Below are 26,083 nucleotides of genomic sequence, written 5' to 3'. Positions count from 1 at the left end.
AAACAGCCTGACCGTGGTTCTGTGGTGGCTGAGGGGTCCTGCCCACTGCCGGTTGGGAAGCCCAATCAGAATCCGCTGAGTAAAAAGTCTTCATTGGCCCGTTTGGATCTCCCTCCTGCATGTGCCCCATATGTGGTAGTACTGACGAATGTTCCTGCTCTGGCCTGTGGGGCAACAGAATCTACGGCCCAACTAAAAAATAAAACTGGCCATTGGTTTAGCAAAAACTGCAATTTTATATGTAAGGATCTTGATGATGTCTTGTTTGTTCGAAGAATTGACTGGATTGGGCCAAAGGAAAAGGAAGTGGCTGAGGATTGTGTTATTATAAATGTTAGATACCCGGGCCTGGCCCAACGGCTCCTCTTCTCATATAGTCAGGCCTTTTTAATGGCAGATTCAATTGGTATGGCCCCCCTGGGATACTTTTACAATCATATGCGTCTGGGTGCTGATCCCTCTCCTGACCCTGGTAGGATCCCCGCCTTAGGCCAGAATGCCCTGCGGAAAACTTGCAGGAGAACAGATTACAATATAAACTCGGACTTGGCAGGGGTGGATTAACAATGCACCAAGACTGTGATTGCGTCGGAGGGGGTGGGCTCGAAGTGCAACCTTATTTCTTGGAATATTGCTGGGTATGATGCCAAGTTATCTGATCAGGATTGGGTTAGGCGTATGGCTGAATATGATATTATTATGCTGCAGGAAACATGGTCTGAGGGGCTGGCTGCTTGGGATGGTTATGATAGATTCGCCATCCCAGCAGCTCAGTCCCTCGGAGGGCACTCGAAAGGGGGCCTGATTACCTTAATACGTTTCTCCAAGATAGTGGCTGCCTTCCAAATTAATTGTAATCACCAGGGTATATTGCCTGTCTGGGTAATTTTCTCTAATAACCTTAATGTTCTGTCGGTTAATTTCTATAATGCTGTATGGGATGGGGGTGTCAAATGGGGATTCTTTTCTCCACTCTCCAGGTGTTGAAATATAGAATGGAGAAGGTGGGGTTGGAATTCTGTGCCTTTGTATCAGGAGATTTTAATGCTAAGCTGGGAAGCCTCAGTACAATGGTAAATCCCTTCAACTATGACTGTGGGGACTACTTGGTGGATGACATTCAGGATATGAGAGGTAGGGCTCTGACCAAGGAACTTAGAAAGTTGGGCCTTTTGAACTTCCGGGATATTGAAGCAGTAGGTTTTCATCAGCTCCCAACATTTGTGGGTAGAGGGTTTGGCACCACAATTGACTACATTTTTGTGTCTCCGTCACTGAAAAATTTGATTACTGGTGGAAAGGTGCTTGGTGAATGTATGAGTGATCATAACCCCCTCACAGTGTGCTTTAAACTTCCAGGGGCTTTAAGTAAATTAGGGCGGGGTGGTCCTGTAACCGTGAAGATAAAAGATCAGGGTAGGCGACTTGGCTGGAAACAGGTAAATGCCCAACAAGTTATTGAGAGGGTGGTGGGGGGAAACCTACCTTTGTTTATTGATATACTTTTGAGAGAGACTCCGAGACCAAACGAAGTGATGGGTGCAATAGCTGAAGTAAACATAGAAGTTAGAGACTGTATGTTTTTGCCAGACAGTCGTCCTAACAAGCGCAGAGGTGGCTGGTTTGATAAGGTTTGTTATGATGCCAGGGTAAACATGAAAAGGGCCCTCAAAGTTAATCCCAGAGATAGGCCTGCGGTGAAAGCAGCAAGAATTGAGTACAAAAGGGCCCTGAGGGAAAGTAAGGATAGATTTAAAGCAAAGGCCGGGTCAGACTTGGAGCGCGCCTCAGCCTTGAAGGATCCTGGCCTGTTCTGGAAGGTGGTAAATAGAGGCTCCTTTGCCACAGAGACATCTGAGAGCTTGGGCTGCAATATTGCCCTGGAGTTTTGGGTAAATTATTTTTGTAGAATTTTTGAGGGAACCCCTTTAAGAAATAATTGGGAAAAAGAGTGTGTGGTGGGTCCCAACTTAGCGATCAGGTTTTCGCATCAGGAAGTTATTGATGCACTCCAGGGCAGTGCTAGTAATAAAGCCCCGGGCCCGGATTCCATTCCTATGGACTTGTATAAATCTTGCCCTCAGCTATGGGCACCTGTTCTTTTAAATGTTCTTAACGCAGCAGTTACTGTGGGAATCCCTGCCTCTTGGAGGAGGGCCTGTCTCATTCCAGTTTTTAAAAAGGGGGATCGGAACGACCCGAAGTCCTATCGCCCTATTTCCCTACTTGACTCTTCTGGGAAGATTTTGGGGCGAATCATCTTAATGCATATTGAGGCCTGGATGGCAGAAAAGGATATTTTGAGCCGGGATCAGTATGGCTTTAGGGAAGGTCTAGGCACTCGTGAGCAGTGCCTCAATCTTCTGATGATGATTGGGAAATATACACAAGCTAGGAAGGGCACCCTCTATCTTGCCTTAATGGACCTTAGTTGTGCCTTTGATAAGACAAATCGGTCCATATTGTGGGAAAGGTTAAGCCAGTTAGGGATGGATCCGGATATTGTGGAGCTGCTCCGGTACCTCCACTCAGGATCGGTTGCCAACGTGAGGGTGGGGTCAAATGGGGAATGTTCAGAGACTTTTAGGCTCACCAAGGGTGTTCGACAGGGGTGTGTGTTGGCCCCTATTCTGTTCCTCTTATATACTAATGGACTGTCTGATTTTCTGGTGGAGCACTGCAGGGATGTCACAAAGGTGAATGGCACTAGTGTCCCGGTGCTGACATATGCGGATGATGCGGTCCTTATGGCCCGCACCATGAACAGTCTTCGAAAAGCTGTTAAAGCCTATGCATCTTATATGTCGGGCTTGGGCCTAGAGATAAATTATAAGAAATCGCATTTTATGGTATGTGGCAAATCTCTGAGCAGGGTTGGGGAGCTTAAGGTGGATGATCAAACTATTAGCAGGGTCAATGAATTCCCATATTTAGGGGTAATCTTTGATGATAAAGGTTCATGGAAACCTTCTATTGCTAGAAGGAGTATGCTCTTCCATGCCTCAGTTGGTGCTACTTTTGATTTTGCTGTAAGAGTAGGAAGCAAACCCATTAAGCCTCTGCTTGAAATCTATAGGCGAAAATGTCTCCCTGTCCTGTTGTTTGGTGCAGCACTCTGGGGGTATATGGACACCTGAGTGCCCATTATTGAAGAAAATTGTTTTTGTAGAAGACTATTGGGAGTTGGTCAAAATACCTCAGGTTCCTGCCTACATCTAGAACTAGATCTTGAGTGTGTGCAAGATACTATTCAGCTGGCTCCCCTTTTGCTATGTATTTCAATTTGGAGAAATTATTTTGCTATTTTTAATAGAGAGATTTTAAGGGATTGTTTGGCCTGCGATAATGTAAAATGCATTCCCTGGCTGATGTACATAAGAAAAGTAGCGCAGGAGCTGGGGCGGCCGGATTTGTTTTACTCTCCCGAGGGTCTGACTAGCCAGGATAAGAATTGGGTGAAGGAGAATTTCCTAAGAATGCGGAGGGTTGAAAGAGAGGGAAAGGAACTAGGGAAACAATTGGTTAGAGATTTTATTATGTTAAAGATGGGGGTGGGTCCTGAGCCCTACCTCCTAGTAATAAATGACCTGAGGGAAAGGACTCTTATCACTCGATTTTGTTTGGGGGTCATCAGGAATAACCTCTGCTTCCCGTTAGGTCAGTATGGTGTAAAATCTATCAGACCGTGTCCCTGTTACGGGGTGTCCCTGCAGACCTTGTCCCATTTTACATTATTCTGTGTTTTTTACGCACCTTTTAGAAGACGTTTTCTATTACCCCTGCTGAGAACAAAGGGATTTGTGCAATTTCGCCCTGCTTTTATGTGGCTGCAAATGGCCTCAGATGCATTGGTATGGAGGGGTTTGGGATTGTTTTTGAGGGGAGCCATTACCTGGCGTAATAACCTAGAGTTTTTTTAAGGGTCGTTTTAGATTATTATTCTTGAAAATGATGTTTGATCTGGTTTTAAATTATGATTATGTTGATTTTATTGCTTTATTGATTTTATGGTTATTTATTGTTGTTTATGTAACTCAAGGGTTGAACTATTTCATACCGAATAAAAGTTTCTTTCTTTCTAATCAGATTAAAAAATATTTCTTTTTCTAATCTGGTGTGGAGTCATTTTGTGGTGTTTTCACTGTGTTACTGTAATTGGTGTATTGCACAAATACTTTACACATTGCCTCTTTAGATAAGCCTGAATGCTCTGTGCCAACCTGCCAGAGGGTGAGCACAGGGTATCTTTATTGTGTATCTAGCTTACCATGATAAGAGTGTTGGGTTCTGCCTGGCTTGGGTGTATACGTTAGCCTACCAGAAACCCCATTCCTAACATTATGGAAAAATTCTGGTAAACAGCAGGAGGATCAGGTTCAGTTGAAATGGGTAGAAAATTAAGGAGATGCCCAAGATCTGACAATTTTACTTTCGATTCGCCTACAAAGGTTTTGCACTTTGGTTCATTATTTCGTTTGGCTCCAGCAACCCACTTGGGGCAAAATGAAAAAATTGCAGGACCACCACAACCAGCATGCACTGTTACTCACTTGAGAGGCCCACTGGGGCGGACTGGTATTTAAAGAGACTAATCAGGTGCCTGTAATTAGACAAGCTGAAGCCATGCCGGTCTTTTCAGTAAGAAAGAAATGCCTGGAACACTTCCAGCACTGGCTGCACCTACGAGGGTGAAACACTTTTATATTTTTCTCTGCTGAAGAAAGGATTGACCTAGAAACACGTGTCCAGAGATGATTTTATAACCTAAGGCCTGGAATAAAGAAACTGCTTAAAGAATTTACTGTGAGTTGCTGGCTTTGCTTTTTCTTCTCGTTTATATAACCTGTTGGGAGTGCGCTTTCACATGAGGACAACTTTGTTTTTGATATATATATATATATATACATGCACATACACACACATATATATATATATATATATATATATATATATATTCGCCACCAGCTGTCTCGCAGGGCGCGTCTTCAAAGCAGTGCAAATACTCTATCCAACACATTTCGACCCTAGTTTTTAGGCAGCAATAAAAATGTCAACTCTTGTGATTATGTTCCAGCTAGCGAAAGAGATCGGACTTTTGTCTAGTGGCAGTTTTAATGCCATAAAGTAGCACAGAAGGTTTATATGCCTGTTGCAAAGAACAGATCTATATTTTATGTGAATAGCTGAGTGGATAAGTAAAGTCAGCCGTTAGCTGCGCTTTAAAACAAATTAAATGTATGTACAAGGGGGGCTATGGAGAGACAAAGGGCACTTTTTCTGGGTGGTAGGAAGGGAATCCGAGGAGGAGGTCATGGGAGTGGGTGAACCAAAATTGATTGTCAGACTGGGCGCCCCCAGAGCTAAAGGCTCTGATGATGGGAATGTAGCAAGGTGAAGTAATAGTGTGTCTTTTTTTTTCAGTGTCTTCAGAGAACCTGCTGATTGAGTGAAGAAGCAAAGGTAAGGTGGCTGACATTTACTGTTGCATACATCACACACACCCACCAGCAATTTTGTGACCATCCACGTAGGCTAGTGTTTTAACTGGACAGTTTAGCCAGTGGCAGAGATGGCGTCTCGTTGGATGACTGCTGCTCAAGCCCTAACTCGGGTTACGGAGGACAGCTCTGAGGCAGGATCAGAGACTGAGACAGCATCTGAGGGAGAGGCAATGGAGCAGACTCTTGGAGTGATTTTTCAGTCGAAGTAGTCCCATTCGACAACTCCTCTTCCGGTGATTCTGAGGGAGACAATGACGACAGTTGTGCTGTCCCTTCGCAAGCACAGTCTGTGGAGCAGGACAACAGCGGGATAGCCCAACCCAGAGAGCAGTTGTGTGTGCAGCAGCAAGCACAGACAGAGTGCTCTCTTGGCAGCCCCCGATTTAATTCAGCCCAAAATTCCACCTTTAACTGGTGATGATGGATGTAAAGTTGATACAGCCAACTTTTTGCCAGTCAACTATGTCCCCCTCTTTTTGGATGCTGACTTCCTTCATCAAATTGTGCAGCAAACAAATCTGCGTGCACAACAACTTCTGAGGGAGCATAGAGTGACTCTGGGGCCCCATTTTAGGACACATCAGTGGACTCCCACTTCGCTGGTGGAATTGTAGATATTTTTGGGCCTTATGCTCAAAAGGGGATTACCGCAGAAGCCCACCTTGCAGGCCAACTGGACGACTCGCACGGATTGGGTAACCCCCATCTTCACACAGGGCCGCAGCAGGGAAGGTCCAAATCGGATTGTGGAGACATCAAAATTATCACAAAAAAACTGGTTTTGGGCGGATGGCACCTGTGTTTTTGGTCCTGGGCGTGGTGGCCATATAGGGAAACCTACCAAACCCAGCCATTTCTGAACACTGGACACCCAGGGGAATCCACTGAGGTGTGGCTTGTGTGGATTCCCCAAAGTTTTCTTACCCAGAATACCTTGCAAATGTGAAACGTTGAATAAAAACTCTATTTTTCCTTGCATTTCTGTCATGCAAACTACAGGAATTTGCAGGGATCCACAAAATTCCTACCACCCAGCATTTGTCCCGATAAAAACACTATCCCACTTGTGTGCCTGTGCCTAGTCAGGAATGAATCACCCCAGGGTCAGCAGTAGCCCTCATGTAAGAATTACAAATGACCGTTGTGTGATCCATTCCTGTTACAGGCAGTAAACCTAGGCACACCAGTGGGGTGCAGTTTTATTGGGACAAGTTGGGGAACGCTTGGTGGTAAGCAGTTTGTGAACCCCTGCATATTCTTGTTGTTTACGCACAGAAATGCAAGGAACAATAGTGCTTTTATTCAACGTTTAACTTTGCAGGGCAGTCTGTGGAAAAATCTTTGGGGAATCCTCACAAGTGATACCTCCCTGGACTCCTCTAGATGTCTTCTTTTCAGAAATGCCTGGGTTTGATAGGTTTCCCTAAATGGTTCCCGATCCCAGGACTAATTAGTACACTCACCTTAGTTATCATTATTGCCACAATACGGTTTGGGACCATCCCTGTTGCATGCACTAGGCCTACCCACAAGTGAGGCACCATTTTATCGGAAGAGTTGGGAGAATGCTGAGTGGAAGGAAGTTTATGGCTCCACCTTAGATTCCAAAACTTTGCATTGCTGAAACGTGAGAAAAATGTGTTTTTTAGACAAATTTTGAGGTTTGCAAAGGAGTCTGGGTGACAGAACCTGTTAAGAGTCCCACAAGTCACCCGATTATGGATTCCCCTAGGTGTCTAGTTTTAAAAAATGTGTAGGTTTTCTAGGTTTCTCTAGGTGCAGACTGAGCAAGAGACCAAAGTTCACAGCTAGGCACTTTACCAAAATTCAAGTGAGTTTTCTGTGGAAAAAAGTAATGGGTCCACGTTGCATTTTGGGGTGTTTCCTATTGCGGGCACTAGGCCTACCCACACAAGTGAGGTACCATTTTTATCAGGAGACTTGGAGGAATACAGAATTGAAGAACACATATTATTGCCAATTGTCTTTCTCTACATTTGTGCCTTCCAAATGTAAGACAGTGTGTAAGAAAGAAGTCATTTTGAGAAATGCCTTGTAATTCACATGCTATTATGAGTGCCCCTGAATTCAGAGATATGCAAATAACAACTGCTTCTAAACTCCATATCTTGTGCCCATTTCAGAAATACATAGATTTCCTTGATACCCCTTTTTCAGTTTACAATGAAAACCCATTGCAAGGTGCAGCCCAATGTGTTGGCTCTGGGTACCTTGGGTTCTTGTTTAACCTAAAAGCCCTATATCTCCCCGCAACCAGAAGGGACAGCAGACATAACAGTATATTGCTTTTAAAAATCGGAAAGTAGCTGGAAAAAGTTACAGAAAAAAACTTGGACAGAAATGGCTGGTTTTTTTAAACTCAATTTCAATATTTTCTTTATTTCAACTGTAACTTTCTATAGGAAAACCTTGAAGGATCTACACAAGTTACCCTTCGCTGAATTTAGAATGGTGTCTACTTTTCAGAAATGTTTAGCTTTTTGAGGGCCAGCAGCTAAGGGGTTACCGCCTGCTCTGAGCAGGCATTAAAAAATGGGCGCTGTGCAGACGCAGAATGGCGCAGCAAAATCTTGTAGATTTCACTGCACAAGTTCTGCATGGCTGTTAATGGGGGAATGCCTACCTTGCATACATTATACCTGGCACAGGTGTAATGTGGCACAAGTTTTACAGACTGGTGCAATGGTCCCATTGCACCAGTTTGTAAATGTGGCACAGTGTAGGCAAATGCTTGCGCCACCGCAGTGTAAAAATAAAGTGATGCTACTGTGGCACAAGGGACTTGTAAATAAGCCCCACACTTTGTAGCTAGAGCGTTGATTGTTCTTACCTTATGAGAAGATCCACTCCATTGAATGGCACTGTTGTTGATGATAAGCTTCTGGCCTCTCGGTGCGCTTGAATCAAAGGTGCCTACTTTCAGAAACCTGCTTGTGTCCTTTGAGGTCATCTGCCAGTGTACAAAATCCAGGAGTGGTGGAGCATCTCCATTTCTGTCAAAGGACACCTCTTTGCTAGCTGAATTCTTTGTGTGAACATTCTTCAAATAATGCAAGAGCTGAAATGGGAATCCATAACTTAGGTGTTATTTTATGACAGACTCATCTTGTACATTAGCTTTGTTCAAACCTACTAACAGAAACCTCTTACAAAATCTAGGTTCCTAAAAAAATAAAAATAAGTAACCCCTAATAAAAAGTTAATTGCTTGTCATCATCGTAAAGAATATTGACATCACAATGTTTCTCTTCATATGAACGTCGGTAAATGAATACTTTTCACTTCCAGGATGGTGGCGTATTGAGGTCAAATAGTCCTCAGTTGCTTTCTATACACCTTTCAGACATAGGCCCAGATTTAAGAATTTAATAAGGGCTAGCGCCTCCTTGCGTCGCATTAGTGTAATTTTTTATGATGCTAATGTGGCTAAACGAGGCCAAATTTGCAGCACCATATTTACAAAGTGGTGCAATGCATGCAATGCGCCACTTTGTAACCCCTTGCACCACATTATGCCTGCGCCAAGCATAATGTATCCAAGGGGGGCATCAGTACTTCAATAGCGTCAAAAATGTTGATGCTATTGCCCCTACCCTGTGCCAAAGTGTGCCGTATATTAAATATGGCGCACACACGGTGGTGGTAGGGGGGCGCTAAGGGGTGCAAGAAAAGTTGGGCTGCAATGTATGCAGTGCCACTTTTCTTAAATTAGGGCTTTAGTATACAAATGCTCCCTGTACCCTCCATCCCCTTTTAAAATGGAGCATAAAATAGGAGGCACGAAGCAGACAATAAAAATGAAGCCCAGCAGTCAATGCTTTCAAAAACAGACTTAGCTCACAGCAAACTGTCTGCTTAGTCCTTTGGTGTGTCGATGTGGCTCTGGAACAAGAAATGCATGGCAGTGCTGTAGGACCCCATGCACTAAACTAAATATCCGATCAGGAACTGGTTTTGTGGCAGTTGACAGGGCGCAGGTGTGTGATTTACAGTCTCTCATTCAATGGACCTTTTTTAGTAGAATGAAACGCAAAGGAAATTAACAACAATAAACCATGTAAAATCTCATGAAGTCAATTCAACCACATTATAAGCACTAGGAATCGACAATTAAAGTTAAGTAATGTATATTTCCAGTCAATAATCAATTAAATACATATGCATGTCATAAAAATATCGAAAAAATACATGATTACAGCTGGCAAACTGAAATAATGCAATTGATTCGATTTCAGTAGATTAACATGCAAAGCTATAACAGCCACTGCAATAGAGAAACTGAGAATTAGGAATAGGTGTTCCACAAAGAAGCTCCTGTTTTCTCTCCTAAATATTTAATGATTCTAAATTCATCTTATCATTTCTAAATAAGAAATTTGGAATTTGGAAATACAAGAAGGTGTCAGCATAGTGAAGGCTTTAGTAGACGTCCTCCAAAAAAGGAATGTGTTTAGCAAAAAACTTCACACTTGCATGAATAAAGGAAGGCGAGAGGTCTGTGCCCCCTAAAGGCTAAAAAACTGTCCTCTCTTCTAAACCTAAGGAGAATCTGCTTTCTTCTAAAGCTAAAGGGATCAGCTATCTTCTAAAGCTAAAGGGATTTACACACACTTCTACCAAGCTGAATATTAATGAAAACAAACAGAAGCTCCAAGTACATTCATATCTCTTTCCAAGTCTCCAGGAACCAATCAATTCACTTCTCTTGGTAAGCACTTGCATCATCACCCAAGTTTCCCCATTCCACAGAAGTCCAGACAGATACTTCAACCTTGAGAATTTCTGTACTTGATACACAAGGAATAGGAGGGTTCATCTGCTCATTAAGTGTTTAATGTTTCTTGCCAAGACTTCTCTTCTCACGCCTTAGTATCAGTAAACTAATACAAACAACAATACTCCTTTTTCTCAAGCTAATAAAATCACAAGAACACACCTTCAAAAGTAAAGAACATGCTGACCAAGCAAAAGTCAGTCTAACTGTAACTAAACATTAAGGGGCTCATTACGACCCTGGCGGTCAGTGATAATGTGGCGGTACTTACCGCCATATTATGACATTGGCGGGTTGGCTGAAGCCAACCCGCCAGCGTACCACACCGACCGCCACGACGGTGACAGCCCCCGGGCTGGAGATATGCATCTCCAGCCCAGCGGCCACCATTGTACCACCTGCAGGATTATGACCCCGCCTACCGCCATTGTTTTCGTGGCATTCGTAACACCACAAAAACCATGGCGTTAGGCCATATCAGTGACCGGGAATTCGTTCCCTGTCACTGATATGGGTCTCCCCCCTTCCTCTCCAGTAACCTCCCCACCCCACACCTCTCCAACCCCCCACCCCACCTACATCCACGCCCCCCTTCACACACACACACACGCATACACACACCCATTCCCACATGCTTACCTGCATGCATACATCCATTCACACACACATCCGCTCACACTTTCAAACATACACGCAGACACACATTCACAATTCACAACATACACGCATTCACACGTCCATACATGCACACATGCATTCAACACACAACACACACCCGCATTCATGCACACACATACATTCACCCCCCCACACACACACAACAACCCCCACCCCTCTCCCCTGTCAGAGACTTGACTTACCTGGATCCAGGGGGTTCTCTGGCAGAACACCGCCAGGCTGGATTATTGGTCATAATACCGCTGGCGGCGGTCTACCGGATGGCGCTGCTGATTGTAGCAGCGCCACTTTACCACCATCCGCCGGCATGGCCACAGCTGGGTTTCCGCCATTCTTTTGACAGCTGTGGTCATAATATGGCGATGGCTGGTAGCCACGGCGAAGGTCTTTTGGAGGCTGTTGCCACAGCGATAGGTGGTTTTTACCGCCGATGTTAAAATGAGGGCCTAAATGTGCATTTTGAATTCATGGTTATACATGCACACGTATAACTTTCAAAATAAATGCAAAACATTAATTAAAGAATGCATGGTTACTTATACAATATAACTTGAAGTGTAACTATAAAATGTGACTAATGACTACATGTGAACATTTTGAATGAACATTAGGTTCTTAGTGGTTACATTTTATTAATGCATTTTTAAATGTCACAGACATGTTAATATTATTAGGGTACATAAAATATATAATGTCAAATATAAGTGCGTAATTGCACCATGATAACATGTAAAGGATGGAGTCCTAAATTGCGCTTCGCCAATCCCCGCTCTGATTGCGATGTTAGCTATCACAATAACACACATATGAATCTTTATCAGTGAGAACAAGTCAAAGCTGTTAGGTTCTCAACATCTCTCATCTGGTGTTCTCCAAATGTTTGGTGTCATCATAAAATTTACACCGACTCTACTCCAATTCCATATCCCTTCTAGTTTTATTTAATCCCTTTCCATGTTGCCCTTTCTTCCATGCCTTTATACTGTTGTATATTCAAATGTTTCCACAAAGGAACATTTGAAAATACCAAGTCATAATCTGAATAATAATATTGAAAATATCCCATTCCTCAAAGCAGACTCATCAGAAAGCTACATGGAATACTGTGAGCAAGAAAAATATAATGATAGATAATTCCCTGTGAAACTGATGCAGGTAACTTCATACAGACATAACAGTCCTCAGCAACCATGGTATTAACATACTCTAAAGTAATTTAAAATAAGCATTTGAAGAATAATCTTTTCTAGATGCATCTACATGTAAAGTTTTATAATTTAGTATGTGCAACCTATTATCTGTACGACTTGGAGTTTTAGGGATAACACTAGGCTTAAGCTCCTCTGCTGTGGAAGATGTGGATGAGGATAATCTTAAAAGGAGAATGATTAGTACTGCAATAATGACAAACAACACTCCTACTAATACTTATCTACGTCCATTTGTGTTATTAATTTTCATAACTTCTCTAGAATCAGATCATTGAGTAAAGATTACCAGCAACAGGATCTTCTCCATTGTTTTCTACTTGTGCAAATTGCAAAACAAAGTCCAACCAATGTGCAATGAAATTACTTACTGGATCTTCGTGAGTCCTTCCTAGCCCTATTCCATCTTCTTCTTACCCTTAACATTTGCTGCTTCGGGCCTGATAAATCTTCTTAATTTTTTTTGAACAAAGTCCTTTTACTAACTACAAGTCAAAGTTCAGTTCAGATGAATGTGCTAATAGTATTTCAATTAAGTTTGTTCATTTAGAGTGTAAGTTTAAGATCAGCTCAGGTTGCAGTTCAAGTTCACGGAGGCTTAACTGGGATTTCACTCTTCTTCTCCAAATCACAGGTTTCCCCTCCACAATCCTTGTCAACAAAGTATGTCCATTCAGGGGATGAGTACTTCCAGCATGGCACTCTATCTCCTTTTGATCTCCTGCATATGGGTTATTCACTTTCACTGTCACTCAGATCAGAGTCCTCAGTATCCTCCAGGACAGTACTCGGCCCTCACTCTGTTGGCAGTCATAACTTCTCTTTTTCTTACCTCTGGGGCCAACAGTTGTCAGTTTCTACTCAGCATGATACAGTGCTATGCCCATCATCAGGGTTTGAGTCTGGCTTAGGCAGTGGTTCAGGCCAGGACTCTTCTACTGCCAGTTCACTATGAACCCCCTCAGGCTGAGGATATTCTGTCACTGGTTCTTGCAGAGTCTCTGTACTCTGTGCACCATCTTCTTGCTGTCATCCAGGTGTGGGTTTTACTTCAGGGAGAGATACTGTCACATCATCAATAGGACACTCCACTCAATGAGCCTGGTCTGCATGAATCCAGTTGGGAAGATCCCACACATTTATTAACAGTGTTTGTCACTAGGATGACCTGATAAGGTCCACACCACCTAGGTTCCAGGCACAACTTCTGAATGGGCTTCTTCACCAAAACCTAGCCACCATGACTGAGGTCCTGAAACTGCTCAAGACATGGAGAGGTGGCAAGATATTCAACCTGGCAAGACACAGAATAGCCCACATCAGCTAGTCCCTTACAATAGTCAAGAACCATGTGATCCATAATGTTCACAAGCGCATTTCCAGGCACTGCATGCAACCTCATTGCTCTCCCCTGATGATCTCATGAGGGGGGGGGGCCTTCCTCTTTTTCCTCTTTTGCTGTTAGAAATGCTACGAAGACTCATCAGCACAAGAGGCAAAGTGTCTGGCCACTTCAGATATCTTAATGTACACACTTTGCCCAATCTGACTTTCAATGTCCCGTATACTTGTTCCACAATGCCAGAAGCCTCTGGCCAGTAGCTACAATGTAGCCTCTGCTCCACTTGTAATGCAGCACACAACATTTTCAGGACATCATTATTTAAATGAGTCCTTAGTTCTGACACCAGCGAAATCAGAAAATCAAACCTAAGTATTAACTCCCTAAACAACAACTTGACTACTTTGAAACTGTAATTCCTCCTAGTCGGGTAGGCTTCCACCCAATGCAAGGAGATGCACACAGTCACTAGGACATATCTCAGCCCGTTGCACACAGGCATCTGGATGAAGTCCATTCGCATTCTGTTGAATGGCCTTCCTGATCTTCGTATATGACTAAATGTCACTGGCATTCTTTTCCCTACATTTACCCGTTGACACACAAAACATCTGTGGCACAATTCTTCAGTCACCAATCTAACTTGTGAACTTGTGGGTTAAACCAATTTTGTCTGAATAAGCTGACCATGGCATCCCTCCCAATATGTGCAGGTCCATGGAAATTCCTCGCCATTGGGGATAACATGCTGTCTGGCAACACTGGTCTGCCATCTACAGAAATCCATATATCATCATATTTCTTCATACAACCTGCTCTGATCCAACTTTGCTATTCTGCCTATGATACTTCCTCCTGCAATCTCTTCACTACCTCCCTTAAATCAGTTGTTGACAACAAAAGGCTATATTTGGTCACCCCTCCAGATTTATTTACATATCCACAATTGAATTTTCGTGACCCATGAGCATAGTATTGTGCAACCACATCAGCATAATGGTTACTCACTGTCACATAATCGTCACCACTGCAGTGAGTGGAACACTTCACAACTGCAATTTTTGCAAGCAGCTGTAATGCTTCAAGCAATCTCATTCCATGGTCCCCATTTCAAATAGGGGGTCCAGATGACATCATAAATCCTCTCTATGACCATAACTGTCCAAAGTCATGAGTGACACGAAAGCTATAATGACTATCTGTAAATAAAGTCACTTTCAGCTGTTCAGAGACACAAAAAGCTCTAGTTCAGCCACTTGAGCTAAGAACACCCTTCGAACCCAAGGGGCTATGACTACCCCTTAGACTGTACAGGGGGCAATGGCGGCTCTCAAGTTTCCTTCATTGACTCCTGGACATGACCCATCCACAAACAGTATGCAATCAGATTCTTCTAATAGCTCACCTTGTATATCTGGTCTCAGCTTGGTACATAGTTCAGTGACATTGAGACAACCATGCTCAACCTCCCCATCATCAATTTCATTCTCAGGGAGTGGCAACAGTGTGGCAGGATTCAAAGTAGCACACCGTTTAAGAACCACATTGTCAGTGGCCAGTATCATTTGTTCATAATTTGTCAACTGGCTGTTTGTCAAATGCTGTGTGTGGGTATGTGACAATAAGATCTCAACTGAATGTGATATAAGAACAGTTAGAAAATGTCCCATCACAATACTTTCACACTGATCTATGATCGTACCAACTGCTGCCACAGCTTTAAGGCATCCGGGCAGAAATCAATGGATGTGTTGTTTTTACACTAAGTATCTGGTTTGCATTAAAAAGAAAGATGCACGGGCGAGCGTGCATTGGAAAAGGCCGTGATGAGCCAATTCCTGACTGTCAAGTGAGGCCGTACATCATTTCTGTTCCGGATGGGTAGGCGATGCATCGTTTTTCTCTTCCACAGAAGAGCAATGCGTCAATTTCCAGACGAGCAACCTCGGTTCAGGGCAGGTTCACTGTGATTTTGACACCGATTAATGATGCATACGAAATTCCGGCGCACGGTGGTGAAGAGCTGTGCTGCGTAGATGATGCAGTGATTTTGTCAGCCACACACAGGCATCAATTTCCCAGCTGCTATACAGGTAGTGCATCATTTTTTCAGCCTCGAAGCAGGTGCTGTGTCAATTTGTTTCCCACACGGCTCCTGTGTGTGGATTTCAGTCTGGTTCCACCAGTTTCTCCTTACAAGGGCGCAGGGACTGGATTAGGCACCACTTGGCAAGGTAGGAGTCTCCGCAAGAGAGTTCAGGTGCTGGCAGAGAAAGTCTTTGTTGGCCCTGAGACTTCAGAACAGAGGGCAAGCTCAGTCCAAGCCCTCGTGACACTTCACAATCAGGAAAACACAGCAAAGTCCAGTCTTTGTTGTCTCCAAGTCAGAAGCAGCAGCTTCAGGGCAACCCAGCAAAGCATACACCCAGGCAAAGGGGCAGTACTCTTCCAGCTCTTCAGCTCTTCTCCTTGGTGGAGGTTCCACTTGATCCAGAAGTAATCTAAAAGTCTGGGGTTTTGGGTCCACTACTTATACCCATCTCTGCCTTTAAAGTAGGCAAACTTCAAAGGAATGTCTCTGTTGTTCACAAGATCCTCCCTTGCCAAGGCCAAGACACACACCAGGGGCTTGGAGACTGCATTGTGTGAGGACAGGCATAGCCCTTTCAGGTGTAAGTGTCAGCTCCTCTGTCCCCACTCTAGCCCAAGAGACTCATCAGGAAATGCAGGACACTCCCCAGCTCCCTTTGTGTCACTGTCTAGAGGAAATTCCTAAACAGCCTAAGAGTCAGTGTGTCCCAGATGTGGATTCCTCAAGCAGGCAGAGGCACAGAATGGTTAAGCAAGAAAATGCCCACTTTCTAAAAGTGTCATGTCAAAGTGACAAGCTAAAAACCAACTTTACCAAAAGATGTATTTTTAAATTGTGAGTTCGGAGACCCCAAACTCTAAGGTGGTCATTCTGACGACGGCGGTCGGCACCCGCCAAGCAGTTCCCGCCGAAAGACCGCACCGCGGTCAAAAGACCGCGGCTGCCATTCCGGCTTTCCCGCTGGACTGGCGGGCGACCGCCGGAAGACCGCCGGCCGGCCCAGCGGGACAGCCCCTTCAACAATGAAGCCGGCTCGGAATGGAGCCGGCAGAGTTGAAGGGGTGCAACGGGTGCAGTGGCACCCGTCGCGATTTTCACTGTCTGCTAAGCAGACAGTGAAAATCTTTGTGGGGCCCTGTTAGGGGGCCCCACGGCACCCGTTCCCGCCATCCTGGTTCCGGCGGTGGACACCGCCAGAAACAGGCTGGCGGTAAGGGGGTCGGAATCCCCATGGCGGTGCTGCAATCAGCGCCGCCATGGCGGGTTCCCTGGGCCAGCGGGAAACCGTCGGGAAACCGCCGGCTCCCCTTTTCCGACCGCGGCTTTACCGCTGCGGTCAGAATCGCCAAGGAAGCACCGCCAGCCTGTTGCCGGTACTTCCGCCGCACTCCGCCATGGCGGTCATGGACCGCCAAGGTCAGAATGACCCCCTAAATCTCCATCTGCTCCCAATGGGAAACTGCACTTAAAAGATATATAAATGCAGTCCCCATTTTAACCTACACTAGAGATAGGCCTTGCAACAGTGCAAAATGAATTTGGCAGTATTTCAATGTCAGGACATGTAAAACACATCAGCACATGTCCTACTTTTAACATTCACTGCACCCTGCCCATGGGGCTACCTAGGGCCTACCTTAGCGGTGACTTATATGTAGTAAAAGGGAAGGTTTGGGCCTGGCAAGTGGGATCACCAACCAGGTGGAAATGGCAGTGCACAACTGCACACACAGACACTACAGTGGCAAGGCTTAAGACATGTTTACAGGGATACTCATTTGGGTGGCACAGTGTTGCAGGCTCACTAGTAGCATTTGATTTACAGTCCCTGGGCATCTCTAGTGCACTTTACTTGGAATTTACCAGTAAATCAAATATGCCAGTCGTGGAAAAGCAAATTACACATACAGTTTACACAAAGAGCACTTGCACTTTAGCACTGGTCAGCAGTGATAAAGTGCCCAAAATACCAAAACCAGCAAAAGCGAAGTTCAACACACAGTCAAAAACACAGGAAGCAGAGGTAAAAAGACTGTCAAGGATGCCAGGTACAACATATTTTTTTTGTTTGTTTGTTTTTTTATAGACAGTCAGGTATATGCATAGGCTGTGGGGTGACATTCCCAAAAACATCCTCACTTCTCAGGATCACTGATTGTTTTATGTGGCAGCTTCCTCAGTCCATTCTCAGTGTGATGTCCAAGATACAGAAGTTCCTTCTGACAATACTGCAAATTATTCAGGGACACTCTCCATTCTCAGCCAGGTGGTTCTACAATGCAATTGTGTCTCGTTTGCAAGCTTTCTGTGTATCAGACACCCCTACCAGGTTGTCGATGTACTATAAACAAAAGAGTACATGGCAATGCTAGAGACTCAAGATTCTTTTGGAGGATCGGATTAAATATTGAGGGACTCTTTGTATACCCTTGTGGGCCTCAGCACCATTCTAAAACACAGTTCTGGAACCGGAAGATGTACTGACTGCCCTCATGCAGTCGTACAGAGAAAAAGGCCTGACACAAATTGATGACAGGGAACCACTCAGCCTCACGTGTAATTTGAAACAAAATCACAGGTGGATTTGGTACCATGGGACAACAAGGAATAAAAATGCTGTCAATCTCTCCCAGGTCCTGCGCTATGCACTACTTTCCACTAGGATTTTGCAAGTCCATAATGGGTGAGATACATGGGCTTCCCAATATCTCCTTCAAAAATCCTTCTTGTATCATTGACTCAATCACTAGTGTTATTCCAGCAATTGTTTTGGGAGTCAAATTATACTGTGGGGTTCTTGGATACTCAACATTAGGTTTCATTTTTATGCAAACAGGTTTATTTCCCTTGATGAGACCAACATCTTTTCCTGAAAAGTCCCAGACGTCAGGCTTTGCCTTGTCCATAAGATCCGGAGGTAAGACTTCAGATATAATGCATTGTCTAGCCTTTGGGTCATTAGCTTGAAACCTGCATCTTAGTCATTGACTTGAAATTCTACGCCTTCGGTGTCCAATAAATAGTGCAATTTAATTTGCACAACATGTTGTAATAAACCCACAGGACTTGAATCACACACCTCAAACAAGTGATTCTCTTCAAATGACCCTATTTTAACAGACACTTCTTCAGTCACTGGATGTGTCATTTGCTTATTTGCAACTCCTACAACTTTATTATTTTTCCTGAGACAGATAGATTTAGACATTCCACTGTCATAACAGTAGAGCGGGTAGCCACAGTATTGATGAGAAATTATATGACACATCAGTCATAGTACTCGGATCAATTTACACTCTGGCCACAAATCACTCTGTACTACAATGTTGACAAAGGTATTCAAATCCAGCCACAAAACCTGTGAAATCTTCACAAATCGCTTTACCTGCATATGCCATTCCACTGGCTTTTCTCTAAATTTTAAGAAATTATATGTAAATGACACAAGATCACTCCTAGTCCAAGGCACATGAATATAGCCTGCACAAGGCACTATTTCCTCTGATCTTTCTTCTTTGCCCATATGCCTTCCCACTTATCTAGCTTATTCCGGATATAGCCTATTATTTTTTTTAATGCACTTTCATTCCTGCCGTTCTCATACTGAATATCATCCTCATCAAAACATACACAAGAAAATTTGTGCAATAACTTGGTTGTGTTTAAATCTATATCATAAGTTCAAGCTAATTCAGAGAATTTATCATGAGCTTGTCCTGCACGCTGAGTAATGTCTTTTCACATGAATTCAAGTTTGTTCTCTTAGAAGGTATCTATTCTGGAAAGATCCAGATTTCCTATTATCATCTTGTCCAGTTCTAATTTTAATTTGACCACATCTACAGCGCTGTCCCTCACCGAAGACTGAATTATTCCTTTGCCTAATCCTGAACCTTTACTTTCTCTTAAGGGACCCATTGAAAAATCTAATCAAATTGCCTAATTCTGTGGAATTCAAACCATTCTGTACTACAGGGGTAAAGGACACTATTCCTTCTCTCGGTCTACAGTTGATGACATTCTGAGATGAACTCCAAATAGGCAGCTTAGAATGTGAGATCCTTGAGTGGACTCCTCTACTAGAGTAACTCCTGTCTGACTCATGGTTGATGCTGTAGGGCCAACAGAAGGTGTATTCACCTGGGTCGGGACTAATGGAGTTCCTCCATTTACTGGGACCACAGAAGAATTTGCTGGTGTATTTATTACAGTAGGAACTGCCAAAGTATGTGTTGCAGCTCCTGACAATTTACGTATATACAAGGGAACTGCAGGACCAATAGAGACCAGAACTATTATTGCATTTGGCACATTAGGGAGAGTGGCGTTACCAGGAACACTAGTCCCTGATCTCCCTCCCATCGGGTTCTGACTCGTATTTACTAGTAAGGTGGCTATTTCAGAACTCCCACCGGTAACTCCAGAATTCGCCCTGCCGCTATTATTCAGCATCCCACCTAGCATCAGCATAGCTACACACTGCATTTCAGACTTTTCCCAGATATTTTTCCTTTGCCCCAAATGAGCTGTATGCTTCCAAGCATTTATTTAAGAGCCCCTAGCGCTGTTCCAACACCACATTAGCATCATTTCTTGTACAGAAGGCAGAAAACACCACACCATATTTACAAAGTGGCACAATGCATGCATTGCGCCACTTTGTAATCCTTTGTGCTATATTATGCCTGCGCCAGGAATAATGTATGCAAAAGGGGCATTCCCCCATTAGAGAGGGGCAAAACAAAGAGTGCAAAGAAATCTAAGAGATTTCTTTGTGTCATTTTGTTTTGCACTTTTAATGTCTGCTCAGAGCAGGCATTAAAAGGATGCTTCCATTGCTTACAATGGGCCTCTGGGTGCTTTGCAAGCTTAGTGTCAGAATTTTTTATGCTAATCCTGCAAAGCGCCAGACAAGCATACACAATTCTGACTCTAGTTCCATAACTACTCCCATGGTGAGCCGTATTTTAAAAACAATGCACACATGGTGGCATTAACAGGGCGCTTGGGGGCGCAACAAAAGTTGCTCTGCACTGGATGCAGCACTACTCTTCTTAAATATGCCCCTAAGTGCTTCAAACTGTTCAATCCTAGGAAGCAGCTTCATTTCAAACAACACCGTTCTCAAGTTGCGAGATTCTCAAATTAAATATGGCATTGAATGGAGACATTAATGCACCTTCTTTCTTACGCCATTGACTCAGTCAAATAAATACAGGCCCCACATTTATAGCCATATAATGGTTAATGACCTGACGTGTCATAAGGTAGTGCCTCTTCACCCTCTCAAACAGGTATTCACACATCTCCCCTAATCAAATCTCTTGAAGCTTTAAAGAACTTCATTTTCCAACAATAATGTCAACCATCAGAAATAGAATTCCAATTTCAAACAGGGAATAATTTCCCTTTGCTCACAATTTTTGTCCGATGTTAACAACCAATAGCAGAGCAGCACTCTATGACGTACTCAACATAAAACAGGGCAGAACTAATGCCAAATGTCTAATCTCAGTGCAGCACACTCTGACATCCTTCTCACTCCCTGCAGTGTCTCACCCTCCTATAGAATTTTTCACGAATGTCGCAAGAGAAGCACAAAACAAATGCAAAGCAAATTCAACAACTTTGCCTGCTCCACTAAAGAGAAAAGTATTAAATCACACAAGAAATGGTCTAGAGCTACACTTTCTGGCCTACCCTTACCCACACTCAAGTGAGACCTCGACCAGCAGAGAATTACCTGGATTAGCCCAGATTTACCACTGCGCAAAAGGATCCACCACCAAACTTAGCAGACAATTACAACACAGTATATTTTGCACTGCTAACTTATTACTATCCCGGGTTCTTAGGCTGTGTAGAGCTTGATAACCACTTCAATTTAGCATTAAGCACTGCAACATCTGCAAAAGAACTTAAAATATCACTGCATCACACAACACCACACAATCTCAGCAAAATACTGCAAGCTAGACAGAAGCAATTGCAACGTGGGACCCTATTGATATCACTCCTCTGACGCTACAAATTAAATCCAAATTTCTGGAACATGACTACCCCTCCAAATCAGTACATTGCCTTTGGGACCAAGAACAAGTCTGGGGCTCTTACATGGGTTTAGTAACTCCCTTTGTTTCAATAACTAGGCCATCTTCCACTACCCTCTGAGGGTGCATAGGTGCGTGATTTACAGTCTCTTTCATCCAATTGACTTTTTTTAGAAGAATGAAATGCAAAGGGAACTAACAATGATAAAACATTTTAACTTTTGCCTAGTCAATTCAACCCCACAATAAGCACCAGGAATTATGATTGAAGTTAATTATTTTTTACTTCCAATCAATAATCAATCCAAAATATATGCATGTCAGAAAACTATTTAAAAGATACAAGATTGCAGGTGGTAAGTTGAAATACAGCAATTGATTCAATATCAATAGACGAAGATACAAAGCAATAACAGCCCCTGCAATACAGAAAGTGAGAATTAGGAATACATGTTCCATAAAGAAACTCATGTTCTTTCTCCTAAACATGAAATAAATCTAAAATTATCTAATCATAATTCTAAATAATAAATGAGGATGGTTTGATTGAAGTCTCAGGGATATTTTGAAATGCTAGAAACTGTTAGCATAATGAAGGCTTCAATAGAATTCTTCCAGAAAAAGAATAGCTGAATAGCATAAACCTTCACACTCGTCAGAATAAAGGAATCCGAGGGGCCTCTACCCCTCAAAGGCTAATGAAATCTCCTCTCTTGTAAAGCTAAAGGCATCTGCTATTATCTAAAAGCTATTTGGATCTGCATGCACTTCTACTAAGATGAACATTAATTTAAACAGACAGAAGCGTCAGTGATAGACCTGTCAGTTCTTCGTGTGGTTTCCCCTGCCTTTTGGCTTCTGACCTCCTGTTTTTGATCCTGTGCTGAATTTAGTTTTTTCTGGCTTTAGGATTCTAGGCACTTTACCACTACTGCAGTGGTGTAACAATACTTAAGCCACCTCTGCAAAGTACCTCTAAGGGGCCCCTCCCTCCTGGACTCAGTGAGAGGCTTGCCACCTGTGCACAGTATACTCTGCTGAAAAGGTTCCCTGGAGCTTAGGATCCCCCGTACTATGGGCTTTTGTGACACCATTGCACTGCTGACCAGTGCTAAAGTGCAAGTGCTGTCTGTCTTAATTGTAATGGTGATTGGGTTATCATGATTGGCGTATTTAATTTACTAGTAGGTCACTAGTACAGTGTACCATGTATGCCCAGGGCCTGTAAACTGAATGCTACTAGTGGGCCTGAAGCACTGATTGTGCCACCCACATGAGAATTCCTGTAAACATGTCTCAAACCTGCTACTGCAGTGTCTTTGTGGGCAGTTTTAAACTGTCATTTCGAACTGGCAAGTGCACCTACTTGCCAGGCCCAAACCTTTCCTTTTACTACATGTAGATCACCCCTAATGAAGGCCCAAGGCAGCCTCATGGGCAGGGTGCACTGTATTTAAAAGGTAGGACATGTACTGCTGTGTTTTACATGTCCTGATGGCTTAATTCGGTTTTCACTATTGCAAGGACTGTCTCTCCCAAAAGCTAACGTGGGTATTACCTTGAAATATCTTTTAAGCGTAATTTTCCATTGGGAGGAGATGGAGATTTGTAGTTTAGGGTCTCTGAACTCACAATTTTAAAGTACATATTTTGGTGAAATTGGTTTTAAAATTGTAAGTTTGAAAATCCACTTTTGAAAAGTGGGCATTTTATTGCTTAACCATTCTGTGCCTCTTTCTGTCTGTGGAACACATGTCTGGGTAAGAATGACAGTTGGGCTGTTTCTGAATTCACTCTAGACAGTCACACAAAGGGAGCTGAGGTGTGCCCTGCATATCCTGATGGGTCTTCCTGAGCTAGTGGTGGGAGGAGCTGACACTTGCACATGAATAGGGCTGCACATGTCCTTACACAAAGCAGTCACTAACCCCCTGGAGTGTGTCAGGGGCCAGGGCAGGGAAAGGCAAGGTCTTGTGCACTACAAAGATTTATCTTTGAAGTTTGCCTACTCCAAAGGCAGAAATGTGGATAAGTACTGGACCTCTGACACCACATAGTTAGAACAAGTCTTGACCAAGGACATTCTGCCAGGAAAAAGAGCTGAATGCTCTAGGAAGGACTGCCACTCTGCCTGTTGCTTTGTTGTGCTGGTCTGCTGCTTGCTGCCTCTGTCCTGTGAGTGAAAGGACTGGACTTTGCTTTCTACATACTGCTTTTCAAGGTTCTCCAAGGGCTTGAGTTGAGCTTGCCTCCTGTTAAGAAGTCTCAGGGACATGAAAGACTTAATCTGCCAGCACCTTGGTGTGTCTGCTGAGAACCCTGCCCTGTGAAGGGGTTCCAAATCCAGTCTGGGCCCTTGAAGGAGGTTTTTGATGCTACATGAAAATAATCCACAAATCGACTCAGTGCATCATTCCGAACTGATGCATTGCTGTAAGGATTCATTGCATTGCTGCTGCCCAGACCGTAGCGTGGTCCCCGCTTGACACAACCACCACAGTTTTCAATGCAGGCCCCAGCTTTCCATTGCAACCCATCAGAAGAACCACTGCTACATGAATTTCGAGCACCGCATCACCAAAGTTCGTGATGCGCCGACCTGACTCCGATGCGGTGCCTGCTTTATCACTGTGAGATTGACACATCGCAGCTTGACGTTTGACGCATAGTCGACGCATCGTCCCTGGGCACCATTTTCTTCACTGACACCTCACCGCAGTAAGGAACCAAGGTTTCATGTCACAAATGACACATCACCTTTCCTGCAACAGTAAGGAACCAACAGATCTCCGCTACTAATGATGCATCACCCTCTCCTATGGCCCGCATCATCTTTATTTTTGACGCATCTCAGGTGCATTGCCTCAGTCAAGCGCTTCATTGATTTCAAGAAACTACAATTATATTTAATCTTTTATAAGTGATATTTTTCCCTGTGTACGCTGATTTTTTGTGGTTTTGGTCTTGTTTTACAATTGCTATTTTTCTAAACTGGTGTGGAGTTCTTTGTCATATTTTCACTATGTTACTGGGTGTGTGTAAAAATACTTTACACATTGCCTTTGAGATAAGCCTTACCACTCATGCCAAGCTACCAAGGAGTTGAGTAGGAGTTATCTTAGCTATGTGGCTTCCTTACCCTTACTAGAGTTAGGGTCCCTACTTGGACAGGGTGAAAACCACTGCCAACTAAAGACCCCGTTTCTAACAGTCAGAAACTTTCGTATCTCTTTCCACGTCACCAGAAACCAATCAATTCAGTTCTCCTCGTAAGCATTGGCAACATCACCCAAGTTCCCCGTTCCAAAGGAGTCCAGATACTGCAATCTTAATCTTGATCCTTCTAAAGCTAAAGGTATCTGTGTGCACTTTTACCAAGGTGAACTTTAATGAAAACAAACAGAAGCTTCAGGAACATTCGTATTTCTTTCCACATCACTAGAAACCAATCAGTTCAGTTCACCTGGTGAACATTTGAAACATCATCCTCAAGATTCCCATCCCACAGGAGTCTAAACAGATACTGCTACCTTGAACAGTTTCTGTTATTGATACACGATTAATAGGAGGCTTCATCTGCTCTTTAAGGGGGTCATTATGAACACGGCGTAAACAACCGCCGTGTCCTGGAACCCCGCTGGCCAGATAATAAACTTTTCTGTGAGCTGGCGGGCGGAAACCTTGTTTCCGCCCGCCGGCTCACAGAGAGGCTCGGCCGGGACATTGACGGTGGCTCCACATGGAGCCGCCATCAATGCCTCTGTGCGGCAGGTGCAGTTGCACCGGTCACGCAGATCACTGCCCAATCTGCACGACGGGGCTCTGCACCGGGGCCCCTGCACTGCCCATGCAAAGTGCATGGGCAGTGCAGCGGCCCCCCCTCTGCCAGCCTTTTCCTGGGGGGATATCCTGCCAGGAAAAGGCTGGAGGGAAATGAAACATTATCCGCAGGGTAGCGCAGCTACCCTGGCGGATGGTGTTTCAACCCGCCGCCAGGCTGCCTGACGGTGGGAGCATGGCGATGGGTGACGACTGACGCTGACGGCCGTCACCATGTCCGTTATATAGCGGTTTGGCCCCCCATGCCGACTGGCGGCTTCAGCCGCCACTGCCGGCATTGCCGGCCAAACCGCCATGATCGTAATTAGGGCCTAAGTCTTCCACATTTCTTGGCAAGATTGATCTTCTCAGGCTTTACGATCAGTAAATGAATACAAACAACAATAGCCCTTTTTCTCTAGTTAATGAAATCACGGGAACTCACCTGCAAAAGAATAGCACACACTGATCAAGCAAATGTGCATTTCAAAAGTAAGGCCTTCAGTCAGTCTAACTTTAACTAAACATTAAGGGCCTCATTACGGCTTTGGAGGTCTTATCGGAAGACCGCTGTGGTGGCGGCTGCCAAAAGACTGCC

At 43.9% G+C, this 26,083-nt stretch overlaps 1 protein-coding gene across 1 annotated transcript in view; it reads right to left on the bottom strand.

The window, feature by feature from the left end:
* LOC138246919 (vomeronasal type-2 receptor 26-like) overlaps positions 1-26,083 on the bottom strand; it is a 410,539-nt gene that overhangs the window by 232,521 nt on the left and 151,935 nt on the right. The window contains exon 6 of the mRNA XM_069201665.1: positions 8,353-8,580. Within this exon, the coding sequence (XP_069057766.1) occupies positions 8,353-8,580 (228 nt within the window). The remainder of the gene's footprint in view (positions 1-8,352; positions 8,581-26,083) is intronic.

The sequence above is a fragment of the Pleurodeles waltl genome, chromosome 7 (assembly GCF_031143425.1).
Source record: "Pleurodeles waltl isolate 20211129_DDA chromosome 7, aPleWal1.hap1.20221129, whole genome shotgun sequence".
Taxonomy (NCBI): Eukaryota; Metazoa; Chordata; class Amphibia; order Caudata; family Salamandridae; genus Pleurodeles; species Pleurodeles waltl.
This window is presented reverse-complemented; position numbering and strand designations above follow the sequence as displayed.